Raw genomic sequence first — 22,247 nt, 5'->3', positions numbered from 1 at the left:
CCGAAGAATATATATATGGTCATCCATGGATTGATATATGTATTACACATACGGTACAATACACAAGTTGTACTGGAAACCATTTTCACCCAGCATATATGACATTGTTGACATTGTTGACATTGTCAATTAATTTAAGTTGTCTTTTCACTGTCTCAGACTCCATCATTCCTCCTACCTATCATACAAACGCCACAATGTGGTGGTGGAAGGTTTTGCTTGCTGCCGGGACTGTACGTGCGGCTTCCCGAGACCAATGGCTCGGTCGGTCGGTCTACCAAGTGGTCATCGATCGTTTCGCTCGATCCGATAACTCAACCACCGCTTCCTGTGATGCAGGTCTGGGAGAGTATTGTGGTGGGAGTTTACAGGGCATAATAAATAAGCTGGATTACATTCAGGAACTTGGGTTTGATGCAGTTTGGATCTCTCCAGTGCAGAGCCAGGAGTCGACTCGCACGGCAAATCTCTTAGGTATGGTCATCTTGACTGTCAACGGATTAGAGAACTAACGATTGATCGATGACAGCATACCATGGGTATTGGCCAAACGACCTGTATTCCATCAACTCCCATTTTGGCACTTCCGATGACCTCCAAGCGTTATCCGCCGCGCTGCACGCGCGTGACATGGTGAGTCGCCGGCTACCATGTGTACTCACGAAACTGACGTGGAAAAAAAAAACTACAGTACTTCATGCTGGACATTGTCGTTGGTGACATGGCCTGGGCTGGAAATGCCTCCACTATCGACTACAGCACGTTCAATCCATTCAATGATCAAAAGTATTTTCACGACTACAAGCTACTTTCGGAGGACCTCACAAATAACACCTGTGTTCTGGAGGCAAGTCTGTCATAGCGTGTTATGGGAGCATTGCTAAGCCTTCACCAGTGCTGGTTGGGAGACAACACAATATCGCTTCCAGACCTGCGAAACGAGGATCAGGAAGTCCAGCAGATGCTGGGCACCTGGGTGTCGCAGTTAGTCTCGAACTACTCAAGTATGTCTATACGTTTCCTATCTCTCCAACTGATTTAATGACAATGATCTTTCGTAGTTGATGGCTTGCGAATCGACAGTGTCTTGAACATCCCCCCCGTCTTCTTCTCTGATTTCAGCAAGTCAGCAGGCGTTTTCACTATGGGTGAAGGAGCCACAAGAGTCGCATCCGGTTACTGTTCTCTGCAGCCCAGTCTAAGCGGACTTCTAAATTATCCGTTGTGAGTAGCTCATTAAAATGAACAGAGGCCATGTTGACACTTTTCAGGTATTATATCCTCTCAGAGGCCTTTAACACGACCAATGGAGACCTGAACAGGATCGTACAGTCTATCGACCACATCAGGACATATTGCGAGGATGTACTCCCCTTGGGAATTTTCACATCGAATCACGATGTCCCTCGCTTTGGCTCGTATACTTCAGACATATCGGTAAGTTGAGTGCGTCAAGGCTTTTGTCAGCATGAGTTGACTTGGCCACTCCTGATTAGCTGGCTCGCAACATTCTCACAATCAGCATGCTCGCTGACGGTATCCCTATCCGTATGTTGCGCCCTCACAAATGGAACCGAAAGCCAAAGACACTAATAAAAACAAACAGTCTACTACGGGGAAGAACAGCACCTGTCAGGTGGGTTCAACCCTGTCAACCGGGAGGCCCTGTGGCTGACCGAATACTCGATGAACTCGACCTCCCTACCTCTGCTTGTCCAATTGTTGAATCGCATTCGATCATATGCGAGCGGCGACGGAGAAAAGTTCACAGTCGCCCCGGAGTCAGGGAGCGACTATCTATCGTACCTCTCATTGCCAATCTACAACTCAACAAGCATTTTGGCCATGCGCAAGGGATTTACCGGTAACCAGGTTGTGAGCGTGGTGTCCAACCTGGGAGCTAAACCAGCCAGCAAAGCCACCACTCAAATCACGCTTGGTTCCGACGGCACAGGATTTTCATCCGGACAAAATGTGACCGAGCTCTCTTCTTGCAAAACATTTGTGACTGATTCAAGCGGAAATATCAATGTGGACCTCAGCTCGGATGGAGGGCCTCGGGTGTACTATCCTACTGAAAGCCTGAACGGGAGCAGCAATATCTGCGTAGATCGTACCCAAACATCGACAGCCTCGTCAGCAAGGCCGAACACTTCTACCGGCGCTGGGATTTCTTTATTTGGTTTGTGGGAGATGAGGACATTGATAGTCACGGCTGCATTTACCACGTCCTACATTTCCATATAATTCTCTAGACAGCCATTCCATCTGTTTTGAGAATTCTTCCTGTTACTCCGCATTCGTTTTCGACTTTGTTGACGTTCTTTTTGATTGTTTCTGCGGTGGTTTTGCTATAGACGAATACATCCATTCTTATTGCTTTCTATTACATCTGAATTATGTCGGAAAATAGGGAATATGTTGAGTTACTGGAAGCTCCATACTTGCAGAACTCCGACAGTCAATTTTGACTACTACACTGTTGGGGCGCAACACACAGTAAGACGGCATCCAGAGCTGATACCGGTCATGATCGGTATTGATTCTCGGCTGTAAGTAACGATGTAATATATAACAATAGATTTCTGCCAAGTAATTATGTATGATAGCCTCGATTTCCCAGCCCTGTCGGTGTACTTCGTATTCACTGCACTTATCAACGCTAAATTAGCGCTGACATGATTGTAGCCATCGGAAGTTTAATTTGCTCCCAAGGTTATTAGCGAGGACCACAGGTCATAATATTGGAATTGATTGGAGAGATAAGGTGCAATGCTCACTTTTGACCCAACGCAACAGGTTCGTTGATGCAGAGGTGCTCCTAGCAGTGTTCGTTGTTACCCTACGTGGACACCACATTGACCACTAGATTTTTTCCTGTCTCTCCAGAGGCTCAGCTCATGTTAGAGATCAAGGCCTGGGCTATCTCGTATTCTCAATGCATTCAGCTTCACCTGAAAGTTACTGATTTCCGTATAGTTATAGATCTTTCAACAATTTAGTGCCCAGTTTAACGACCGAATATATGTATATATATATATATATATATTCTTTTCTTAGTACTGGGACATTCCCCCCATCGCACTCTATTAATTCCATAATTCAACTCAATCAAAATGCGTCACTCGTTCACCATCACCGCTTTAAGCCTCCTCTCATCGGCTTTTGCAATTACCGTCACCACTCCGTCGTCAGACACGGAGTGGGACTTTTCCACTGCCAAAACTATCAAATTCACTAGCGATTCTAGTGATCCTCCAGTGATCAGCATCATCCTTCGAAGTCAGGATGGCTCTTTCCAGACCAAATTGGCGGATAACGTCAAGACCTCTGACGGCGAATACAAGACCCAGCCTAACCCTAGCATTTCCAACGGGTATGTAGAAAACAGTTGGGTGAGCAGAAAAGAACAAAACTAATACCATTCTGTTATGGCTTAGAGATGACTACCAGATCCAGATAATTGATTCTGCTGGCCAGCTCGCCGTCAGTGACGTTTTTACTGTCCAGAAGGGCGCTTCGGATGATGGTACCACATCCTCCTCTTCTTCCATCTCGTCTTTTTCAACCTCCTCCTCTTCCTCTTCCTCTTCGTCTTCGTCTTCCTCTTCGTCCTCCTCCTCCACTTCTTCTTCCACGACATCCACTACGACCACTTCTACATCGGTCACCTCCACCCTTACATCCCCGGAATCTTCAACGCTCACGTCGTCGACTAGCCCTTTGTCTTCCTCAGGCATGATGCAACTCCGCACAATGTTACAATGCGACTATACTAATACACCTTTCTTCATCGCAGGCTCCACCACCACCACCACCACCTCTTCTACCTCTTCCGACAATTCACCCACCAGTGCCTCTGCCTCCCCTCTATCCTCGACCGGTGCTGCGTCGTCTCAGTTGAGCACTCCCAAGGGAGCCATGGCTCTATTCGGTGCTGCTTTCGCGCTCTTCTACGTCTAGGTCATGTACCAGACAGTATTATGCCTGAAGCGTGTATACAATCCCCTTCCAGAGTAAGTTGAATCAAGGAAATTATTTGGTTGTCATTCCTCTGTTGAATTCTTATTCTTGAAAGCTTGTGTCGGGATGGAGCGAAAACGTATAGACTAGTACGACATTCTAAGTATGAGAGAGTTGTATTTATTTGTACGTTAGGGAATAGCTTCAAATTCGGGGATTGTGCGGTTAGAAGGTAGTCAACAGCTAGGACTAAGTAAATCTGAGGATTTATACGGTGGGAATAGCTGACAGAAGTCAGATGTATGGTGAATGTATGGTCAATTTCACGATGATAAAGATCTCTAACTAAGTACAAAAATGGTCTGTTTTTGACAATCTGTTCAGACCGAATCTAGTAAGCAAAGTGCGTAATGTAAATCATATGATTTGGACTCGGTAATCCATCTGTTTTCCGACCCCCCCCCCCCAAGCTTTTGAAGCTATTCACAAATCAATGCTTCAAGAGCTGCTATCCGGTGAAATCAGATGACCGATCTCTTTCATTCCAAGAAGCTCACGAAATCTCTGTTGTTTCTGTCTCGGCAACACTTTTGTAAGTCCATCTGCCGGCATTTGAGCGGTTGGCATCCAATCAACATGGATACGTCCCGCATTCACTTCTTGTTTCATTCAAAGTCTGTTTATATCAACATGGCAAAGCTTAGTATGTATGGTAGCACCTTCTTTCGTAAGCAAATCGACAGCTCGCTGATTATCGTAGGCAATAGAGAGTGTATGGGATGGTTTAAACCCTAAGGATTCGAGGACTCGGCGCCACTATTAGACGGTTTTGCCAGCTTCAGAGAGAGCTAAAAGCTCTGCTTCGGTGGTTGACGTGGTGACAGTCTTCTGTTTAGAAGCTTTCTAGTCAATAGGACCGCTATAAAGCTTACAAATGTAGCCTTCTAAGCTTTTGCGGTCTCTATTGTCACCAAAAGATACATCGCTTGCAAATTCGACGGATTTGGCTGCAAGCTGTAAGATAGATTTATTATCTACACCTTCTCCTTTTATCTGGTCTCCGTTATTATCTCCTATCTAGACTCCTTACTCAATTGTATAGTAGCGGGTTTGGTAGAGATATTGGATGACCCTGTCATAGTATCTAGATGTGTTGAGGCTACGGAGGAGGTGAAAGATGGAGAAGAAGAATGATCTGATATGAATCTATGGAAAGGAGGCTGTATAAATAGGCTCCGAGAATGACAAACATGACAAACCGGGCAAATGATCAGTCTGCACAGAGACAAACGCATACCCTGCATGCATTGCATGTCAACAAGATGCTTTGGACCGGGGTTTAAAAGAAATTCGGCTAGTTTGCTAGTCGCTTTGGTAGTATCCGATCTAGAAACAGTAGTGGGATACTTTTTGACTTCATTCCAGCTCTAGGGTTCCGGAGGAAGCTGATCCCTATGCGATTTCATCTACTTCTTCTTCGGGTTGAATCTCTCGTTAATGCGTACACCAAATGTATGCACAACGGTCGGTGGTTCTTCTTCATCCAATGTGAGATGCGCAGCATAGTCTGGATCTAACCTTGGTCTCCGGGATCTGGATCCTGAGATGATATTTTGCAGTGTTAATACCATCTGATCTATCTCTTTGTGCACGTACAGGCTCTGTATACAAAACTGGATCATGTGATAGCTCTTGCTGTAGCTGCATCTCGCTCTCGGAGATCATCCCATCTTCGTCGTCATCCACCCCCGCAGTCTCTGCAGACGGTATATCGGATGGTGAGACTGGCAATGGTGAGCTGTCTTCACTTTGCTCTCACTTCCAATTTCGCTTGCTTCGTTGTTCGCTAGCAATTGGGATCTCAGCTGCGGTCCCAACCTGGTTGTCCCCTCCGTCACCTACGGTCCCATCGTCGTCGTCGTCTCTGCATGATCCGTATCTGTATGCTCTATATGCTCTGGATGCTGTGAATCCGGGGCTTGTGATGCTGTAGATGATGAAAATGGGGTCTGTTCCGGGGTAAAAGGTTGGTTTTGGATGGTATTGGATGGTGAGTTTGGTGATGAAGGTGAGTTTGCTGGGAAAGACCCTGGCATATAGTCTCTGTTTGCTAATTGCCGCCTTTGAGATCAGATGGTTTTTCGATGACAAATGGTGTTTGCTGTCTGTCACCTTCCTCACTTCTCTCTATTCTCTCTCTTCATCTGTATGCGGATCCTGACCTTGCTGTGTATGCTGCACATCGTCGTGCAGTGCGATACGGGCTATGGATGACGTCATCTGCATCTGGGTGCTGAGATCAGACTGAGCTTCATCCCATATGAGTACTGCTGGCCAGTGAGATCCCATTTCTTCCAGCTGATTTGTCATCGTTTTAACTGCTTCTTCTTCGTGCAGCTTCTCCGCCGCTTTGTACCGCCGTGTTTCGTCAAAAATAGCATCCCTGACGACATCTATCCTTCCATGTTGACCCCCTTTGTGTGGGAACCAGATCCTATGCAGATTTTTGGAGACATACCCCACCAGCCATCCGATCTCTGCTCTAGGAGCCATCTTATCGGACGGGGTGCGTTTTGAATCCAGGATCCGGGAGTATGCTAAGCAGCTATACACCCTAGCCTACCCTACAAAATAGCATCCGACCCTGGCCGCTCGGTAGAAGATTCTTATCAGATAAGATTTATATCCGGGGTTTGCATATTACCCAGAGTTGACGAGCTCTCTCTTCTTTTTTTCTGTTTTCTCTCTCACCTGGGCAACTTTCTCAACTTCTCGCTTTCGCATCCATTCTCCTCTCAAGTCCTCTCTTTCTATCAGTTCACCCCGATCGCATCATTGGCAACATCACTATTCCCTAACCTATCATGTCTAACCCTTCTAACTCTGGTCAAGTCCTCTCTGGCCTCGAAGGCACCCAAATTACGATGCACTCTTCTCCCCAACCCCCGATTAACTTCATACCTGAGACATGGGAGATAATCGAAAAGATTGGAGAGGATACCGTGACCCAGTCCGAGCAAAATTTCATTGATGGTCGGGGTCCTGCATACGTTGCTGGAAAGTTTTTGTGTCGCCCCTTCGATGCGCAAGGGCCCCTCGCGTTCTTGCGTATCTACCAGCAGATACCCTGGCTTGGAACAGAATTGCGAAAGGCTTCAGTCCGAGCCGCCCAGGCTATCGGGCCTTTCGAGCCCCCAGAGCTCCAAGCCCTGAAACACTTCAAGCAACAAGGCTGTAACGGAGCTTCTTGGATATCAGTTTGAGAAGCAGGATATGGAAGATATCATACCAGGCGGATTCGTCACGTATGTGATATGGAAGAAGGTGCCTGGCGAGCCCTTGGATTTCACCCGGTTCTGGAATTGCACTTTCTCGGAGCGGCAAATCATTCGGGACAAGTTCCGACAGATTTACGGGTACGTTGCCTACGCTATTAGGTAGCTAGAGCTGACATGAACTAGAGTGTTTTTGCGGTTTGACTACCAAGTCTGGGTACCCAGTTCCACTAAAATCATATACGACTGGTCTACCGGAGAGATGTATGTGTGATTCTTGCTCTCTGGTTATCCTCGATGATGATGAGATAGCTGAATGGTTCATTTCAGGTACATATCCGGCTTCAAAGATGCGACCAACCGCTTTCTTGAAAAGGTTTGGAGCGACGATCAGTATGCCGAGCACGGTCTTGTTTTAGATGCTCCGTCTATCCGGTCGTATTTCCCCATTGAGAGCACCGACTTGTACCGAGACGATAATGGCTGGGAATGGTAGATAGACCAATCCTCTTGCTCTTAAGTCACCTTCCCGGATTTTCATTCGAGTTGGTGGTGGGTTACATGGTATTCCATCACTAGTTCAGAAATAGCTTATCACGATAAATGCAAGTTCAAACTAGCTTTTTAAGAATTCGGGATTAATTATCACCTAATTAATGGGGCCTGAAGTATACCTAGGTATGGATTCAACATTAATGTCATTTTGTGTTGGTGCTCTCTCGGGATCTTTTATGGTTTAGACCATCTCGGACTCCTCTCCGATACCCGTCGGGTTGCCGACCTAAAACTCTGAACATTGCCGTGGCGCCATTCGGCTTCGGTCTTGCTTCTAGTACTACTTAGACATGATCCCGGAAGTTTAATCGAATAGGAAAATAAGAATAGGTACAGTAGATCTTCAATGATTCTCGATGCTTTACACAGAGATTTCAAAATGGATGTCTCCACCAATTTCGGGTCAAATGCCGATCCACCTTCATGAGTCAAATTTTTAAGACGTAATTCCTTAAATTTCCATTCGGTCTCAAACTCCGCAGGCGCTGAAATTGTTCGTTCAGACTGATTTTCGGAAGGGCTCAAGGAAAATGACGGCAAAATTAGAACGCAAAAGGACGTCCTGTGAGGCCCGGGAGATTGGTCCTGATCGGGATTTCTCACATCCATTTAATTTTTCGCTGGTATGATATGCTGCACCTCTTAACTCGGGCAGTCGTTAATATGAACCAAATAGCGCCGAAAGCTTCATATTGTTTTCGCAGGGGTATATTTTGTATTCAACAGTTCATTGGGATCTTCTATTGCATCCGGGGCCCATGATGAGCTTTCCGAATATTTTCACATCCCAGGCGATAGCATAGAAATGGTGCTTCCGACCTCGCTTTATATGGCCGGTTTTGCCATAGGTATATCACCCAACTTCAAGTCTAATACCCAAAGAGTCCAGCTAACTTTTGTTAGGTCCTATTCTTTTTGGGCCCTTGAGCGAGTATTTCGGGCGAAAGCCGGTCCTTACTATTACCTACTCCATCTATTTCATATTCACCATGGGATGTGCATTAGCGCCGACCTTTCCAGCGCTTCTTATTTTCCGATTCTTTTGTGGGTTGGGAGGCTCAGCACCAAATGCCATATTGGGTGGTCTATTCTCTGACATCTATGAAGATCCCCACCAGCGTGGATTAGCAATGTCTTGGTTTATGTTTGCAACAACATTCCCACCTCTGCTAGGACCCATTATCTCGGGCTTCATTTCAACCATTACTTGGAGATGGACTTTCTGGGCAGGCCTTCTCATCGCGGCACCTGGTTTTCCGCTTCTGGTTACCATGCCTGAGACATATGTTCCAGTTTTGCGATTGAAGAATGGGAATTCTGACAACAAAAGAAATATTTCGGACCAGAGGAATCTGGCTCACCTTCCCGGTGAAGATTCATTCTTTTCTAAAATGAGTGTTGTTCTCAGTCGCCCATTTTCGATGTTTTTCCACGAATCAATTGTCTTTTGTTGTTCGATGTACCTTGCCCTTGTTTATGCGACTTTATATTTATATTTCCAAGCGTATCCTATCGTCTTCCAAGGTATGTTCTGCTGCCATGCACTCCATCGAACTCACTCTGACATCTACAGATTTATACGGTCTATCCGCTGGCATTTCTGGACTGGCTTTCCTTCCAAGTGAGAACCCTCCCCCGTCTCCAAATTTCGATACTAATACTAATTACTTCTCAGTTCTACCGGGATCAATCATGGCATTCCTCGTCTTTTTCTTGTACAGCTCGCACCACAGCAAAGCATTGAAATCCGGAAGGTCCTGGGCCAAATTAGAGGAATATCGCCGTCTACCTCTTGCTTGCATTGGTGCACCGGCAATCCCAATAGCTCTCTTCTGGCTGGGGTGGTCCTCGAGGCTCTCCATCCACCCAGTGATGCCGATGATGTCCGGAGTTTTCTTCGGGTTCGGTTATTTGTTGATTTTCATCGCACTTATCAACTATCTCACTGACGCATACAAACAATTCTCAGCTTCGGCCGCCGCGGCGGCGAGTACATCGCGGTCTATTTTTGCGGTCTTTCTGCCTATGGCTACAAACGCCATGTATGCCAAACTGGGGATTGACTGGGCAAGCTCGCTGCTGGGTTTCTTTTCATTGGCCATGGCTATCATCCCGTTCGTGTTTATTAAAAAGGGAGCTTGGATCCGTGCAAACAGTCGATTCACACAAATGGTGCAATAGAAAACCCATATCATGCAGGTTAGTTCGCTCTTATATTCAATATATCCCATACCATCGACTTCCATCAAGCTATGTTAGTAAATATATAACTATGCATCAAGGTGTACATATTCTGCATTGTATGGGAAAACAAAGAAATGTGAAGACTACTCAGACTACTCTCAGTTGAACATAGGCCTGTTGCTATAAAGTGCCCACAGCAATGTGTAAATGTGAAGTTGAGAACACTTCTTCCAAAGCGATGGATGTTTCTAGGAAGTAATTGATATTGTTAGATTCCTTGGTGACATCTAGCTACATAATCCATTCGCTCATATCAAACTGTGCTTGTTAAGCAATTACATCATTGTACAAACAGTCTTGGAAGAATTCGGCCCAGGTAATGACAAAATACGCTAGAGTAGACAAACCCCAGAGCAAGTCGTATGTCACAATTATTCGCCGAGATCAGATCTAATGATATGTCTGGCCAGACACAACCAACAATACTTAGGCCTCGCCGCAGCCCTCTTACACCAAAGAGGAGAGATCCTAAAGGCCGCGAAAGAATATCCTACGCCAATATACTTTCTTGACCAAAGCACAGCTCTTAACATTGTCTGGCATTCTCTCACATTTTATATATCTTTCACATCAGGGATGCTTCAATGGTCTATTTTGATTTACATGCAGTTTAGGGAATGCTCGTTCATATATTGTATTAATTTTCTACCCCTTCTCTAATAGTATGAATTCTATTCACTGAATATGTCCTTTGTTGTAACTTTATATTCAGTCACCTGATCCTGCTGCAATGTAGCACTACTTCGATCGCTAACTAGTTGGTTTCCATTCTAACACGTTGACATCTTGACTTTTCTAGTCGAAAAAAGAAAACAAAAGACGAAAAAGAAAAACATACAACAGTGAGGATTCGCTGGTGGTCACCCACCCAACTACTAACTCACCGGCGTGTGGCTTAAGTACGGCTGAGCGGACGGGAAGCCCTGTTTTCCACACCCTATGGTCGTATGTATCAGTTCAAGTGCGGGATAGGTTTATAGCCGGAAACATAGTAGACCTAGAAAAAAGACATGGGCCTAGCCAGAGGACTGCTGGTAAACATAATATACGAGCAGCCTTAGGCCAATGTAGGGTAGCCAACAATGAGCATATTTAACCAGCAAATTCCCGACCATGGAAGTGGAGGCTGTAATATGTAATATCGGCTCTAATTAGGTCCAAAGGATCTTTAAGATGTCTCTGAAGTATCCATTTTTGAATATAGCATCATATATCATTTACTTTTCGAACTACTCACATGTCGTCACCCGAACTATACCAGGACGTGATCTTTCCTGCTTAAAGATTGATGTGTGAAATTTTCACTCTACTAACAGCGCAGGGTTTGCTTCAACGTCCACGCATATCTACAGTCTACAATATATATAACTTTATCCGTGACCCCATTTGTTAACCTGAAACCACATAGTTATGTTTATTATAGTACATTCCATTCAAATGTTAAACGGTCTGTATATTAGACATGACACCAATACTTGATTCTGTAAAGCGTAAAGGTAACAAGTTCATTGGTGGCATGATTTTCAGTATGGTTGATACCGAGGACGAGGTCATTATAGACGACACTAACGCTATTGCCTTCATTCACATATACTAAATTCGGTGGTATCCCCGGCACTAGTACAGGGATAGGCACGCATACCCTGAGGCGGGTTCCGCCTGATGTCCTTAGTTCGAAACTCCATTTTACGGCCCCATCCTCATGGATATTCAAACCGTGGGGGCCGTACACACAGGTGATGATCTACTGCCAAGGGTCTGTTCTAGGGCCCGAGACGCCCCAGGGGTAGATAGAAGTCATATAGTACACGGCGAAGGGTCGGGAGGGGAGGGGAATCCATCCTACGAACCGGCCTACCATGATAGATGTGTGTAGGTCAACTGGGAGCACTGCTTCAAAGTAGTTAGCGAAGTTCATAATTTTCACCAATTAAGGTCCTCCCGTGTCCACCCCGCTGATCCGCTGATCTTTCCCCTAATGTCGCTTAGCGGAGTATCAAAGGGCCAGACCCCCGTGCGCAGATGCAAAGTAAGTCTTCACACTTCTAACGCGAGGTAGTTGCTTGTTACAAGCTAGTTAAGTCTCTAAGATATAAGAATACTAGCCTGGCAGACGATGGGAAGGACGGAACCAGGTGACGATGAGACGTGCGCTTTCATACCTCGAAGGTTACAGTTCGTAGCCTCAAGTATCAATTTTCTAAATAAAGAAATCCGACCACTGACTTGTTGCAATAAAGTAGAGCCTAGGGAGTAATTCCAGTAGGTAAGCCGAGATCCTATGTCAGTGCTGACAACAGGGGAGTACTTATGCGGGTAATCACAGTCGATTTCAGTTTTTTTTGTCGAGTCTCCACTCTAATCTCAAGTGGCAGCGCATTGTGACAGCCTTGCAACACTACATGGCCCCCAAATATTTGGTGAGCCCGCGGAGTCGTGTCCATTAAAAACACATTAACAGTGAAGAGGTTACTAGCTTGTGAGATTCGTAAAGACATGCCGTAACTCTTATATCCTTCTGGCTACCGGAAGATGTCAAGGGCAATAAGAAATGGTATAGAATGTGCACCCTCCGAACGAATTATCGGGTGCCAATTTACTACATCGGGGCAATAGTCATTGCCTATATAAGCTTTCTGCCTATTAGGACTAAGATTTTCCGGCCCGCACCTGAAATGGGCCCATTCTCGTAAGACATGGCCAATTGGATCTCTTCGCCTAGAAAAGGGTCTCGGGAATAAGCCCATTAGAGCCCACTTTGCTGACGTTGGCAAAGCTTTTCCCGAAGTCGGAAAAGGAACCCCTACTGAGATCATATTGGTCCTTTCACTCGTTCGGGATTAGTTCCCCTAGATGGACGGTGTCAATATCATAGCAAATACGGAGTACACGATGCATTTTTATGAAATCTGCAATGTGACCTTGCGAAGAAAATCGCGCATACAATTGCCAGCCTCGGGTTGGCTAAGGGCTCTATAGGGCGGAGGGGAAAGGGTATAAGAAGGGGTCTTTGTCACTGTTGAAGCAATCATTCTACATCTCAATCACCTCCCCAAGACATCCTTCTCAAACTCTACCTTTAGTGTCTCCGATTGACTTGTACGTATGAACAATTGTCTCTTGTGATAACTCGACCAAGATATTGACTGCACTCATAGATCTTCGCAATGCAACTGAACAAGTGCCTCATCCTTCTGGCCACTTGCGCCACTACAGCCTTCTCTGTTGCTGTTCCCGATGCCACTGCCGCTGACGAGTGCAGCAACCTCGGCGGCGTCATGTCGATGGAGGCTCACAAGCTTCCTGAGGGTGTTAGTCTCTCCGATCTTCGCAAGTGCGTTGAGCACCCTCACGGCCGCGAGCGTTTCCTCGACGAAGCCTCTCTTGCTCCATTCGAGGAAGGTGATGCTCCCTCCGATGAAAAAAAAACTCCAACTGATATCGAGGCTGGTGGCCTGGAGGAGCGAGCTGCTGACGCGTGCTACACTGCTGCGCCTTACGGCTGCTCCAAGGGCTACTGCTGGAAGACTTGCGGTGACAACGGTCAATGGTGCTGGACTGCGTACAAGGCCGGGCTGGGCAGCTGGATTAAATGCAGTACATACAATGACTGCGGGACTACCACCTACGCCTGTGGTAGGGGTGGGGCGTCTGGGGGTTGCGGCTGCTAGATGCCTCTTAAACAATTTTGCCATGTCACTCTCTTATCTTATGGCTTCTATAGCATGGTCGAAAACGGTTTCACCACTTTATTCTCCACAGGTGCATTAGTAAATAACAAAAAGATAGCTTCCGTATTTGTCTTGTGTGGTCTTTGTGATAGAACAACTCTTATTCAAGTCAGACAAAAGAGACCCTTGCCGGTTAATTCGGTTATCTGGCCAGAGTAGAGACGAAGTATGATTGGAAACAAATCCACATATGGAAATTATTTGAACGCCACAGTGGGAGCAGTATATAGACAGAGAAAAGTGAAGGAGAAGAAAGCTTGCTATTTGATGGTCCTGACCTTAGTTCCAGCAACATTACTGATGCAACCTTTTTTGGTACAGATTCAGTACTGCCGAGCTACCAAAGCGCTTGCACATCCTTGTGCACAAGATGATAATACCCTCGCAGGACTGGAGGAATGGAGTCAGGTGAAGGTAAGGGTGCTGATTTTTTGGACGGGTGCCAACAAAGCTATATGAAGTTGAATAGCTTCGAGAGAAGGCAGATTCTATGTTATACCTGTCGTTTGAACGGGTAAACATGTAGCGGGGCACTGGGGCGCCTTGGCGCGTTTCTCCGCACGAGGCAGACAAGCCACCTCGAAATATAGCCGATTCCTCTCACATATTTTCGTATTCTTCTTTTAACGTGCAAATGTCGTTTTGAAAATGCCAATCTACACCCTCCACACAGATGAGAATGGGTTGGACGCGTTCGACTTTATTAACTCCATAACACTCCTACACAGCCAAACCTTCCGGACTGAACGTGCTGAAGTGCGAGTGGAAGTCGTTATAGCTCCAAGAGTCAACGGAAATCAAAGCCGTCATGCAGTCAGCGTGGAACGACATGTAGGTGTCTCTCTTATAGTTATCCGCAACAAGCTGACTATATTACAGGGAGGAATAGGTTTTCAGCCCTCCGCTGGTCGAAGTGGAATGAAAAAGACAACAGAGTACCTCACTGTACAAATCGATTTCCGGGACTCAGCAGCGCTGTGGGAAGCGTATTGTACAAGAATTGTCCGCTTACGGCCATCAATCAGGTCAATTTACCTTCAGAAATTGGAGTTTGAGTTTGAAAGAAGAGATCCAAATTACACGGGAAAGATTATAACCCCGTCAAGAGAAGATCCTCAGGCCTCTGCTGCTTTTTCTTCACCACCGCCTCCAGTGACTGATGAGCCGCTTCCGCCATATCAGTTGTGAGAGAGACATAATGAGACTGCAACTTCAATCCTTGAAAATCACCTGTGCATTCTGTTATGACCATGCACCACTTGCGCAATATACCTGGATAAGACTTCAATGAAGTTATTAACCAAGTAGAGAAGGCATATTAGTACCTAGGTAGATCCATGGCGGTGTGGTTGACGTAAGCGAGTGTCCTTGCCCAGGTGCCCAGGTGCCCAGGTAAGCTGGGCACATCCTTAGGTGTGTATCTTTTTGGCCAAGGCAACAGTCACCATATGCGACACTCTCCTTGTTCACCTCCACCACTAGCTATGTATTGTACTTGTTACTTTACGATACTTTATGATCCCCTCACACAGGTAGCCTGATACATACGACCATAGGGTGTGGAAAACAGGGCTTCCCGTCCGCTCAGCCGTACTTAAGCCACACGCCGGTGAGTTAGTAGTTGGGTGGGTGACCACCAGCGAATCCTCACTGTTGTATGTTTTTTGCATGCTTTGGTTCTTGTTTGATTTGTTAGAACGTCCCTAGCCTTTCATGCAGTTTGTGATAGATCTTTGCTTTTTGCTAGATCTTCCCAGGCTTTGTTTCCTATGAGTCTATTTCGATAGGCTCTATGGCAGCAGATAAAGATTATTATCATCGTCTGTTATCATTCACTCTGATTGTCGTTTGCTAACTATATGTCTCCAGGCTGCATTGTAGGTCAAAGCTATCACGGTCATATCTTTATTATCTTTTAGCTCATTTGATTTGTTGAGATCGCTCTGCTAAGAACGAAGTTTATAAGATATAGTTACGCGGAAGTCTCCTATTGTATACCGGTTGTCGTGGATATATATTAAGACCACGTTCAGGTGCTCGCGTGATACTTTCTGTTCTACTCCTCCTGGCATTAGACAATATCTCCGCTGTATTATATTGATCTTATCTGTCTTTATAGACTTAGTGTATTTTGCAATCTGTGAGGCTAACTATCTGTATATCGTCTATATTACAATCGAAAAATGTCTATATTGTCTATATATATACACACACACACACGCTATGCAAAACAATAATGCCTAGACACTGCATGAAAAGGGTCCTCCGACGGTACCATCGTCATATGACCTGATCTATTCGTGGGTAAGTATTCGCACAAGCAGAACAATATGGGAGGAACTTTATCAAACTTACAATATCAACAACGCTCGAGTATGTTCCAGCACCTAGAACAATTAGGCCAACGAACAGGATGCAGACGTTGAGTACGCCGAAAACTATTTTTTTGCCCATTGAGGTCTCGTCGCCCCGGATGAACATAAACCACATTATAGCCGGGAAATAGAATGTGAAACCGGAGATGAATAGCGACGAGATAAGGGACAGTAGGTCATTGAAGAATGGAATGACCTGTGCAACGATAAATTCAAGGATCGTTAGGACTGTGACGACAACCAGCCAGGTTATCCATCCCATCTTTGTGTTGATGAACCGGATGTTGGAGCTTTTAAACATGCGACCGTGCACTAGTCGACCCAGTACGACTGTGTTGATAGAACCACTGATGAAAATGACCGGTAGGGCGATACCGAACGCAACCCGACTGAGAAGGCTACCAGCAGACAATAGGGCGGGGCTCTTAACGTCCTGGCCGACAAAGGCATACACTAGTCCGCCAGTCACAGTGTAGATGAAGATCTCAGTCAGACCAAGGGCCCAAACGGACTTAGGGAAATCAGTCGGTGTATGCATCTCATCCATGAAGGAGAATTGACATAGAGCGAAACTGTACGCGAAAATGATATTGGAGAGGGCGATGAATGCTTCGGAGAAGGTAAGGTTATCCTTTGGCCAAGCCGACCAATTCACAGCTTGGAGGCCAGTCGAATTACTAGCCTCCACTCCAGTTCCGATAATAGTGATTCCGATGGCGATAATTATTGAGGCGAAATCGATGTAACCGAGAATAGCCATATCAGAGAAAGACGGGGGCACGGCGAATAGCAACAGAATGATAGCCGAGATGAAACCGAAAATCACAGAACAAATGTTGCTCCCAGTGATATTTGCGAATGTGATCGCCCCAGTTAGACAGTGGGATCCAGCAGACAACAACAATTCCAAGCACAGCATCACGAAGAGAACTTCATATCCCCATCGCCCGAACATCTGCCTGCCTGCCTCGGGGTAGTCCGAAATATGCGGGAACTTCACTTTGACCTGACCGATAACATAGCTAGTGTAGACAGCGATGAGGCCGAGGCCAACGCAGCAGATCACACCCGCCACCATCCCGAGAGTCGCAAACGTAGACGGGATCGAAAGAGATCCCAGTGCCACCGCCTCCACGATCAACACGATCGTGAGGCGCTTCCATCCCAGACGATTGAACTTCTGGATACCTGCTTTATATATCTCCTGGTCCCGGTCACACATTTCGGTCAATTCCCCGTCGCCGGGGAACATCTTTTCGACATCTTTCTTGACTGACATTTAATGGCGGTGGATGTCGAACAGTGAGGCTGTTAGGAAGGACCACGATAGAGGTAAAAGGAGAACGTCTCTCGATATTTCGGACACGTCTAGGGGTAAGACACGGCAAAAAAAAAGATCCCGAATCTCGGACTTTACCTACCTTATCGGACATAACTTTGGAAAGACGCCCACAAACTCCCAACAACTTCCTATAACATTCACCCGATTTGGCCCCACCGGGTCCTCTGCGATCACGCCATCTGCATGGGAATACGCAAGGCCTTTCCTCTTCGGTACGTCTTTTATACCAAGTTCACCAGTCTAATGCAAAGAGCAGCTGTGGATAAGGCTGTCATGTGCTTCTGATTTGTTCGCTCGTCGCAAGATATTTTTTTGGACAAGCTTAATAACCTAATTTCCGCTAAGTCAAAAGAACTACAGTAAACCCCGTACTATGTAGGATAGTAATTCTCGAACGGTTGAAGGCCGCTGGGTCACTCCCATACACTATGAGAATCTATACAACTATATATTTTGAAAGCAATTTTTGTCAGATTACGTTCGATCACACGTATGTCTTGATTGAGGAGGCCGATTATTGAAAGGATGGTGTGTGTTTCAGCAGCACGCGTTGGGAAAATTCGTGAAGAACCTTGGAAAAATATCAAGCTTTGTGGGTCCTAAGGTTTGCCACGTGCATGCTGCTGACTATTTTAGCAAACAATGCAAACATACATTCTTAGGTCCTTCGATGTGATTGCCTAAATAGGAAGCTAGTGTGTATTCCAATTGGTATAAATATTAATAATAATAAAATACTTTAGAACTATCTTTAAAACTTGGTTAGACGACGCCATGGGTGTGCAATTCTCGCTCTACGCTTTTATGTTATATAAGGGGAGGGACTTTACTTGGCAAACGTTCGGGAATACAGATATTTATAGCCGCACCCCGTAAAATATAGCAAACATAATGAGGAGATCAAGAAGAACCATTCATACTAAGCCCAGACATGGTTACTACCACCTTCAGGGCGCCATGCTTCGAAGATGCCTCGAATGCTTCATAGGCGTTGTGAATATCGTCAAATGCGAAACCTGCCATTATGATTAGCATCAACAAGTGTAAAGGATACTGTCATACGAACTGTGCGAGACCAAAAAGTTAGGATCGATGCCACCAGCCTCCACCATTTTAAGCAGATCTGGAGTGCTAATAGCGTCAATAAGCCGAGTCCTCAAACCTAGCGAAAAGATAATCAGTAATGACCAGCGCAGGGAGGACTCTTGGGAAGTGTACAGATATTGCGGTTCCATAGCTTTTCCAAGTGCAACTCGCACGACTCGCCAAAGACACCCAGAGAGGCAATAGTGCCCCCAGCGCCTACGAGAGCCTGCGCTGTCTCGAAAGACTCTGGCGTCCCCACTGCTTCAATAACCACATCGAACCCTCGCTCCTTGGTTACTGCTAGAGCCGAAGACACCACGGCATCCTGTCCATCAAGCATACTGAACGTATGATCAGCACCCATTGACTTGGCCGTCTCAAGTCTGGGAGCACCCCTCCCCACCACCGCCGTCATTGACGGACCGAACAGATTCCTCGCCATCTGGAGGATCATCAAACCAATCGGGCCAGTGCCTATTATCGCCACAGTTGACCCGGGCTGAATCCCACCGTTCAGAATCCCACATTCATAAGAAGTCGGGACAGTATCAGACAGGGTGACCGCGACTTTTTGATCGATGCTCTCCGGCAGCGCATGTAGCGACAACGGAGCATGAGGAATGCGAACATACTCGGCCTGGGTGCCGTCGATCTTATTTCCGAGAATCCAACCGCCGGATTCGCATTGAGAGGGCATCTTCTTGCGGCAGTAATGGCAGGTCCCGCAGCTGGTGATGCAGGAGATGATTACCATTTGGCCGACGGTCAAGTTCGTAACAGCGGCGCCGAGAGTCTCGATGATGCCGACTCCTTCATGGCCGATGATGCGGCCTGGTGTACATGATGGAACGTGGCCCTGTAGAATGTGCAGGTCTGTTCCGCATATTGTGGTATGCAGCACCCTAACAATAGCATCGGTGGGCTCCAAAATGACTGGTTTTGCACGATCTTCTACTACGATCTTGTTATCGCCAGTATAGATAACGGCTTTCATATTTGCGGGCCCTTTAAACCCAAGTTGACTAGGAAATGTTTAAGGGCTGTGGGGAGATCAAGGATGTCGAAGAGTAAGTTAAGGGAAAAAAGAAAACAGGAAATGAATAAATTGAACGATCTTGCTGGCTTCCATTTATAGGCGCTTTGCCGTCGGCTAGGAGCAAACAGACGATGCAAGCACACCTAAGCGGCATACATGAATATGTGAGCAAAGGCGACTAGTGACTACCTAGTTGGGTTCACGGGTTTTGTAACCGATAGGCAGACGAGCGATGCTGACGGGGGGCCACTATATTAAGTCGAGAACTATGCACGAGACCACAGATCCATATGCAGCTTACTGGCTTATAATGGGGGTCGATAGCCGATGGGCTTTGTGGAGTGAATCATTGGATGATTCTGTGGGATAGAAGGCTATACTCAGCGCTCAAAGTCAGAATTATTATAGTGAGGGTTCAGCTTGCTAACCCAATATAGGATCAGAGAAAATGGTCGTGAGAGATTAAAGAAGAGCTATTCAAGTCAATGTTCTGAGACTGAGGGGAATGTATACTTCGCCAAGCGCCAAGGCCCTACTAATTTTGCTCAGTTCGGGCACGCCTTTACCATCCCCCATTTTCCTTTTGATATATTCAAGTGAAGAGAAGAAACATACTACAGGACCTAGTGCCTAATTGCAGGCACAGATGCTACCTAACTCCGGCGATCTTAAAAATTCAGTCACCCCAAGTGTCCCGAATATTATTTTACAGGGGTCAATCCACAAGAGGAAAATATGGGTAAGGCCGCTTCCCGTTATCAATGTCCCGAGAACGAACTAATAAAGCATACAGGATGGTCAGAGGTACCGCGTTCTTATCATTTACTACTACCCAAAGCACGCAGCCTGACAGCTATAATCTAGGCCCGCTGCCAGTTCTGCGGCGTGAGCTTCAACATTGCGCGCAAACGCAAGGTGGGAGAACCTGATGTCGCTTCATGGCGATTTGGAGGCGACTCCCTGTGGGGGTACGAGCAGCCTGTTGAGGATCTTGATCAAAGCGAGTGCCTGAAGCGGGGCTGTGCTTTGGCTGTTATAGACCCCGAGGAGGAGGAGCATGATCCGGTTACTGACCCAGATTTCGTGCCCAAGAGCGAAGATTATGATCGACTGTATGAATATGACCCCGAACACGAGTCGAACTCGGGTGACATTGATGATGATTCTTTACATATTTCGGATAATGGAGATACGATTGGGAATGAAGAAGACGGAGAAGAAGAGGAGGAGGAGGAAGAGGCACTTTACCGCGACTTCCTCACACAAACAATCTACAACCAAAGCCACTTCACTGGCGAACCCGTCGCCCCCTTTGTCTACGCATCCACGTCCGTCTCCTTCCAAAAGGACATCTTAGTCCCATTGCCATGTGACTCACCACCAGACGGGTACTCCTTCGAGGACCTCGAGCATCTTCCGGGCCCCAAATGCGCCATGGCAGACGCCTACCCGGGCTCCGGGATCTCTCTCGCGGAAATGCGCGGCTGCCGGGCCGTCCAGTTTCTGGTCCATAAAAGCCTGGCACAGGATGGGCCGTGGCAGGCTGATGGACTGCATGAGCCCTGGGAGGATTTTGAAGAGTGGTTCCTCTCAGGACTCTCCGATGGTATGGAGTCGCGCGATGGAGGCCTCCAGCTTGTCTGTCCGGCAAGGGGTGGCGTGAAGGGGATCTGGGATGCGGATACCATTAATTTCCACGTAAGTTACCTTCTGGCACACCACGTGCAAGGAGCTGGAGGTCCAGTATGTCCTAACGCTGATCCTAAAATAAAATCAACAGCCTGAACGACTTGGCTCAACCGGCCTTGCCATGCCCTTTCATCCATGGTGCTTTGACATCTTCTCGCGGCAGTCAAAGATCCATTTCGGGAACAAGGTCAATATCACTGGGCTGATTAATTGGCGAAACGCCGAGTGCAGCTTTGACGCCGATGATGACTTTCCAAGGCACCCGGATGTCGCTAATGCACAGCAGCAAGTCTGGATGCATGATCCGGATGCAGCGTACCTTGTTGCGAACCCTCTGCACATAGTCGGGCTAACCGATTTCCTTTTGGATGCGGCACAGGAGGGTGATTTTGATATGCACCTTGCGGATGCTGTGTTGCTTGGGAATAACCACACAGATCGCTTGAGCGCTCTACCACCAGAATTGCGGCTGCACGTTGTCAGTTTCTTGGATTCTGGGGATATCATGAGTCTTCGCCAAGCCTCAAAGGCATTTATGAATCTAACAAATAATGTCTGGTATCGGATTGTGCGAGGACAAATGCCTTGGCTATGGGAAGCCTGGGAGGAAGGCGAAATCAAACATAGCCCTTCTCCCTGGACGTCCATGACCGCGAACGAAGTGAAGGCCGTTGAAGAGCTTAAATGCCGGTACACCGCAGTGTTGAGCGATGAATATGAGTATGCCACGTCCCCCGATAAGGTGGTAGACTATCTACTGCCTCGGCCCAATGCGATGCTCGACCAAGGGCTCCTACCCAAGAGCGACACAAACTGGTATCGCGTTTTTAGGCAGATCAGGACCCATTGGCCCCGGATAAAGGGACTTCGGAACCGAGCAAGGATCTGGACCGACGTTGAGGAGGTCATTCGGCGGATTCGGATGCATGACAGTGTTGAACTTTCTTGAGA

General features: G+C 46.7%; 10 protein-coding genes across 10 annotated transcripts; 7 read left to right on the top strand and 3 right to left on the bottom strand.

Annotated features, from left to right (window-relative positions):
* Positions 1–197: 197 nt before the first annotated feature.
* N7525_007635 (alpha-amylase) lies at positions 198–2,247 on the top strand (the record flags this gene model as incomplete). Its single annotated transcript, XM_061214161.1, has 8 exons — positions 198–474; positions 530–633; positions 692–838; positions 896–1,004; positions 1,062–1,224; positions 1,272–1,437; positions 1,497–1,548; positions 1,607–2,247. 8 exons carry the CDS (start codon positions 198–200, stop codon positions 2,245–2,247), a joined length of 1,659 nt encoding a protein of 552 aa, XP_061068592.1.
* An 869-nt stretch (positions 2,248–3,116) lies between these two features.
* On the top strand, positions 3,117–3,963 carry N7525_007634 (GPI anchored serine-threonine rich family protein; the record flags this gene model as incomplete). The annotated part of the gene is made up of 2 exons (XM_061214160.1): positions 3,117–3,376; positions 3,441–3,963. 2 exons carry the CDS (start codon positions 3,117–3,119, stop codon positions 3,961–3,963), a joined length of 783 nt encoding a protein of 260 aa, XP_061068591.1.
* A 2,187-nt stretch (positions 3,964–6,150) lies between these two features.
* N7525_007633 (uncharacterized protein) lies at positions 6,151–6,516 on the bottom strand (the record flags this gene model as incomplete). The annotated part of the gene is made up of 1 exon (XM_061214159.1): positions 6,151–6,516. One exon carries the CDS (start codon positions 6,514–6,516, stop codon positions 6,151–6,153), a length of 366 nt encoding a protein of 121 aa, XP_061068590.1.
* Positions 6,517–6,827: 311 nt separating this feature from the next.
* Positions 6,828–7,734, top strand: N7525_007632 (uncharacterized protein; the record flags this gene model as incomplete). The annotated part of the gene is made up of 4 exons (XM_061214158.1): positions 6,828–7,197; positions 7,256–7,379; positions 7,425–7,502; positions 7,569–7,734. 4 exons carry the CDS (start codon positions 6,828–6,830, stop codon positions 7,732–7,734), a joined length of 738 nt encoding a protein of 245 aa, XP_061068589.1.
* Positions 7,735–8,323: 589 nt separating this feature from the next.
* Positions 8,324–9,974, top strand: N7525_007631 (MFS transporter; the record flags this gene model as incomplete). The annotated part of the gene is made up of 5 exons (XM_061214157.1): positions 8,324–8,416; positions 8,470–8,641; positions 8,697–9,317; positions 9,367–9,414; positions 9,469–9,974. 5 exons carry the CDS (start codon positions 8,324–8,326, stop codon positions 9,972–9,974), a joined length of 1,440 nt encoding a protein of 479 aa, XP_061068588.1.
* A 3,230-nt stretch (positions 9,975–13,204) lies between these two features.
* Positions 13,205–13,708, top strand: N7525_007630 (uncharacterized protein; the record flags this gene model as incomplete). The annotated part of the gene is made up of 1 exon (XM_061214156.1): positions 13,205–13,708. The coding sequence occupies one exon, from the start codon at positions 13,205–13,207 to the stop codon at positions 13,706–13,708; it is 504 nt and encodes a 167-aa protein (XP_061068587.1).
* A 708-nt stretch (positions 13,709–14,416) lies between these two features.
* Positions 14,417–14,956, top strand: N7525_007629 (uncharacterized protein; the record flags this gene model as incomplete). The annotated part of the gene is made up of 2 exons (XM_002568037.2): positions 14,417–14,599; positions 14,648–14,956. 2 exons carry the CDS (start codon positions 14,417–14,419, stop codon positions 14,954–14,956), a joined length of 492 nt encoding a protein of 163 aa, XP_002568083.2.
* Positions 14,957–16,008: 1,052 nt separating this feature from the next.
* N7525_007628 (uncharacterized protein) lies at positions 16,009–17,422 on the bottom strand (the record flags this gene model as incomplete). The annotated part of the gene is made up of 2 exons (XM_002568036.2): positions 16,009–16,062; positions 16,124–17,422. The coding sequence occupies 2 exons, from the start codon at positions 17,420–17,422 to the stop codon at positions 16,009–16,011; spliced, it is 1,353 nt and encodes a 450-aa protein (XP_002568082.2).
* A 963-nt stretch (positions 17,423–18,385) lies between these two features.
* N7525_007627 (putative zinc-containing alcohol dehydrogenase) lies at positions 18,386–19,565 on the bottom strand (the record flags this gene model as incomplete). The annotated part of the gene is made up of 3 exons (XM_002568035.1): positions 18,386–18,501; positions 18,552–18,647; positions 18,704–19,565. The coding sequence occupies 3 exons, from the start codon at positions 19,563–19,565 to the stop codon at positions 18,386–18,388; spliced, it is 1,074 nt and encodes a 357-aa protein (XP_002568081.1).
* Positions 19,566–20,342: 777 nt separating this feature from the next.
* Positions 20,343–22,245, top strand: N7525_007626 (uncharacterized protein; the record flags this gene model as incomplete). The annotated part of the gene is made up of 3 exons (XM_002568034.1): positions 20,343–20,411; positions 20,472–21,305; positions 21,388–22,245. The coding sequence occupies 3 exons, from the start codon at positions 20,343–20,345 to the stop codon at positions 22,243–22,245; spliced, it is 1,761 nt and encodes a 586-aa protein (XP_002568080.1).
* Between the last annotated feature and the right edge of the window lie 2 nt (positions 22,246–22,247).

This window comes from Penicillium rubens (genome assembly GCF_028828025.1).
Source record: "Penicillium rubens strain IBT 27055 chromosome Unknown utg000003l_segment0_segment0, whole genome shotgun sequence".
Taxonomy (NCBI): domain Eukaryota; kingdom Fungi; phylum Ascomycota; class Eurotiomycetes; order Eurotiales; family Aspergillaceae; genus Penicillium; species Penicillium rubens.
This window is presented reverse-complemented; position numbering and strand designations above follow the sequence as displayed.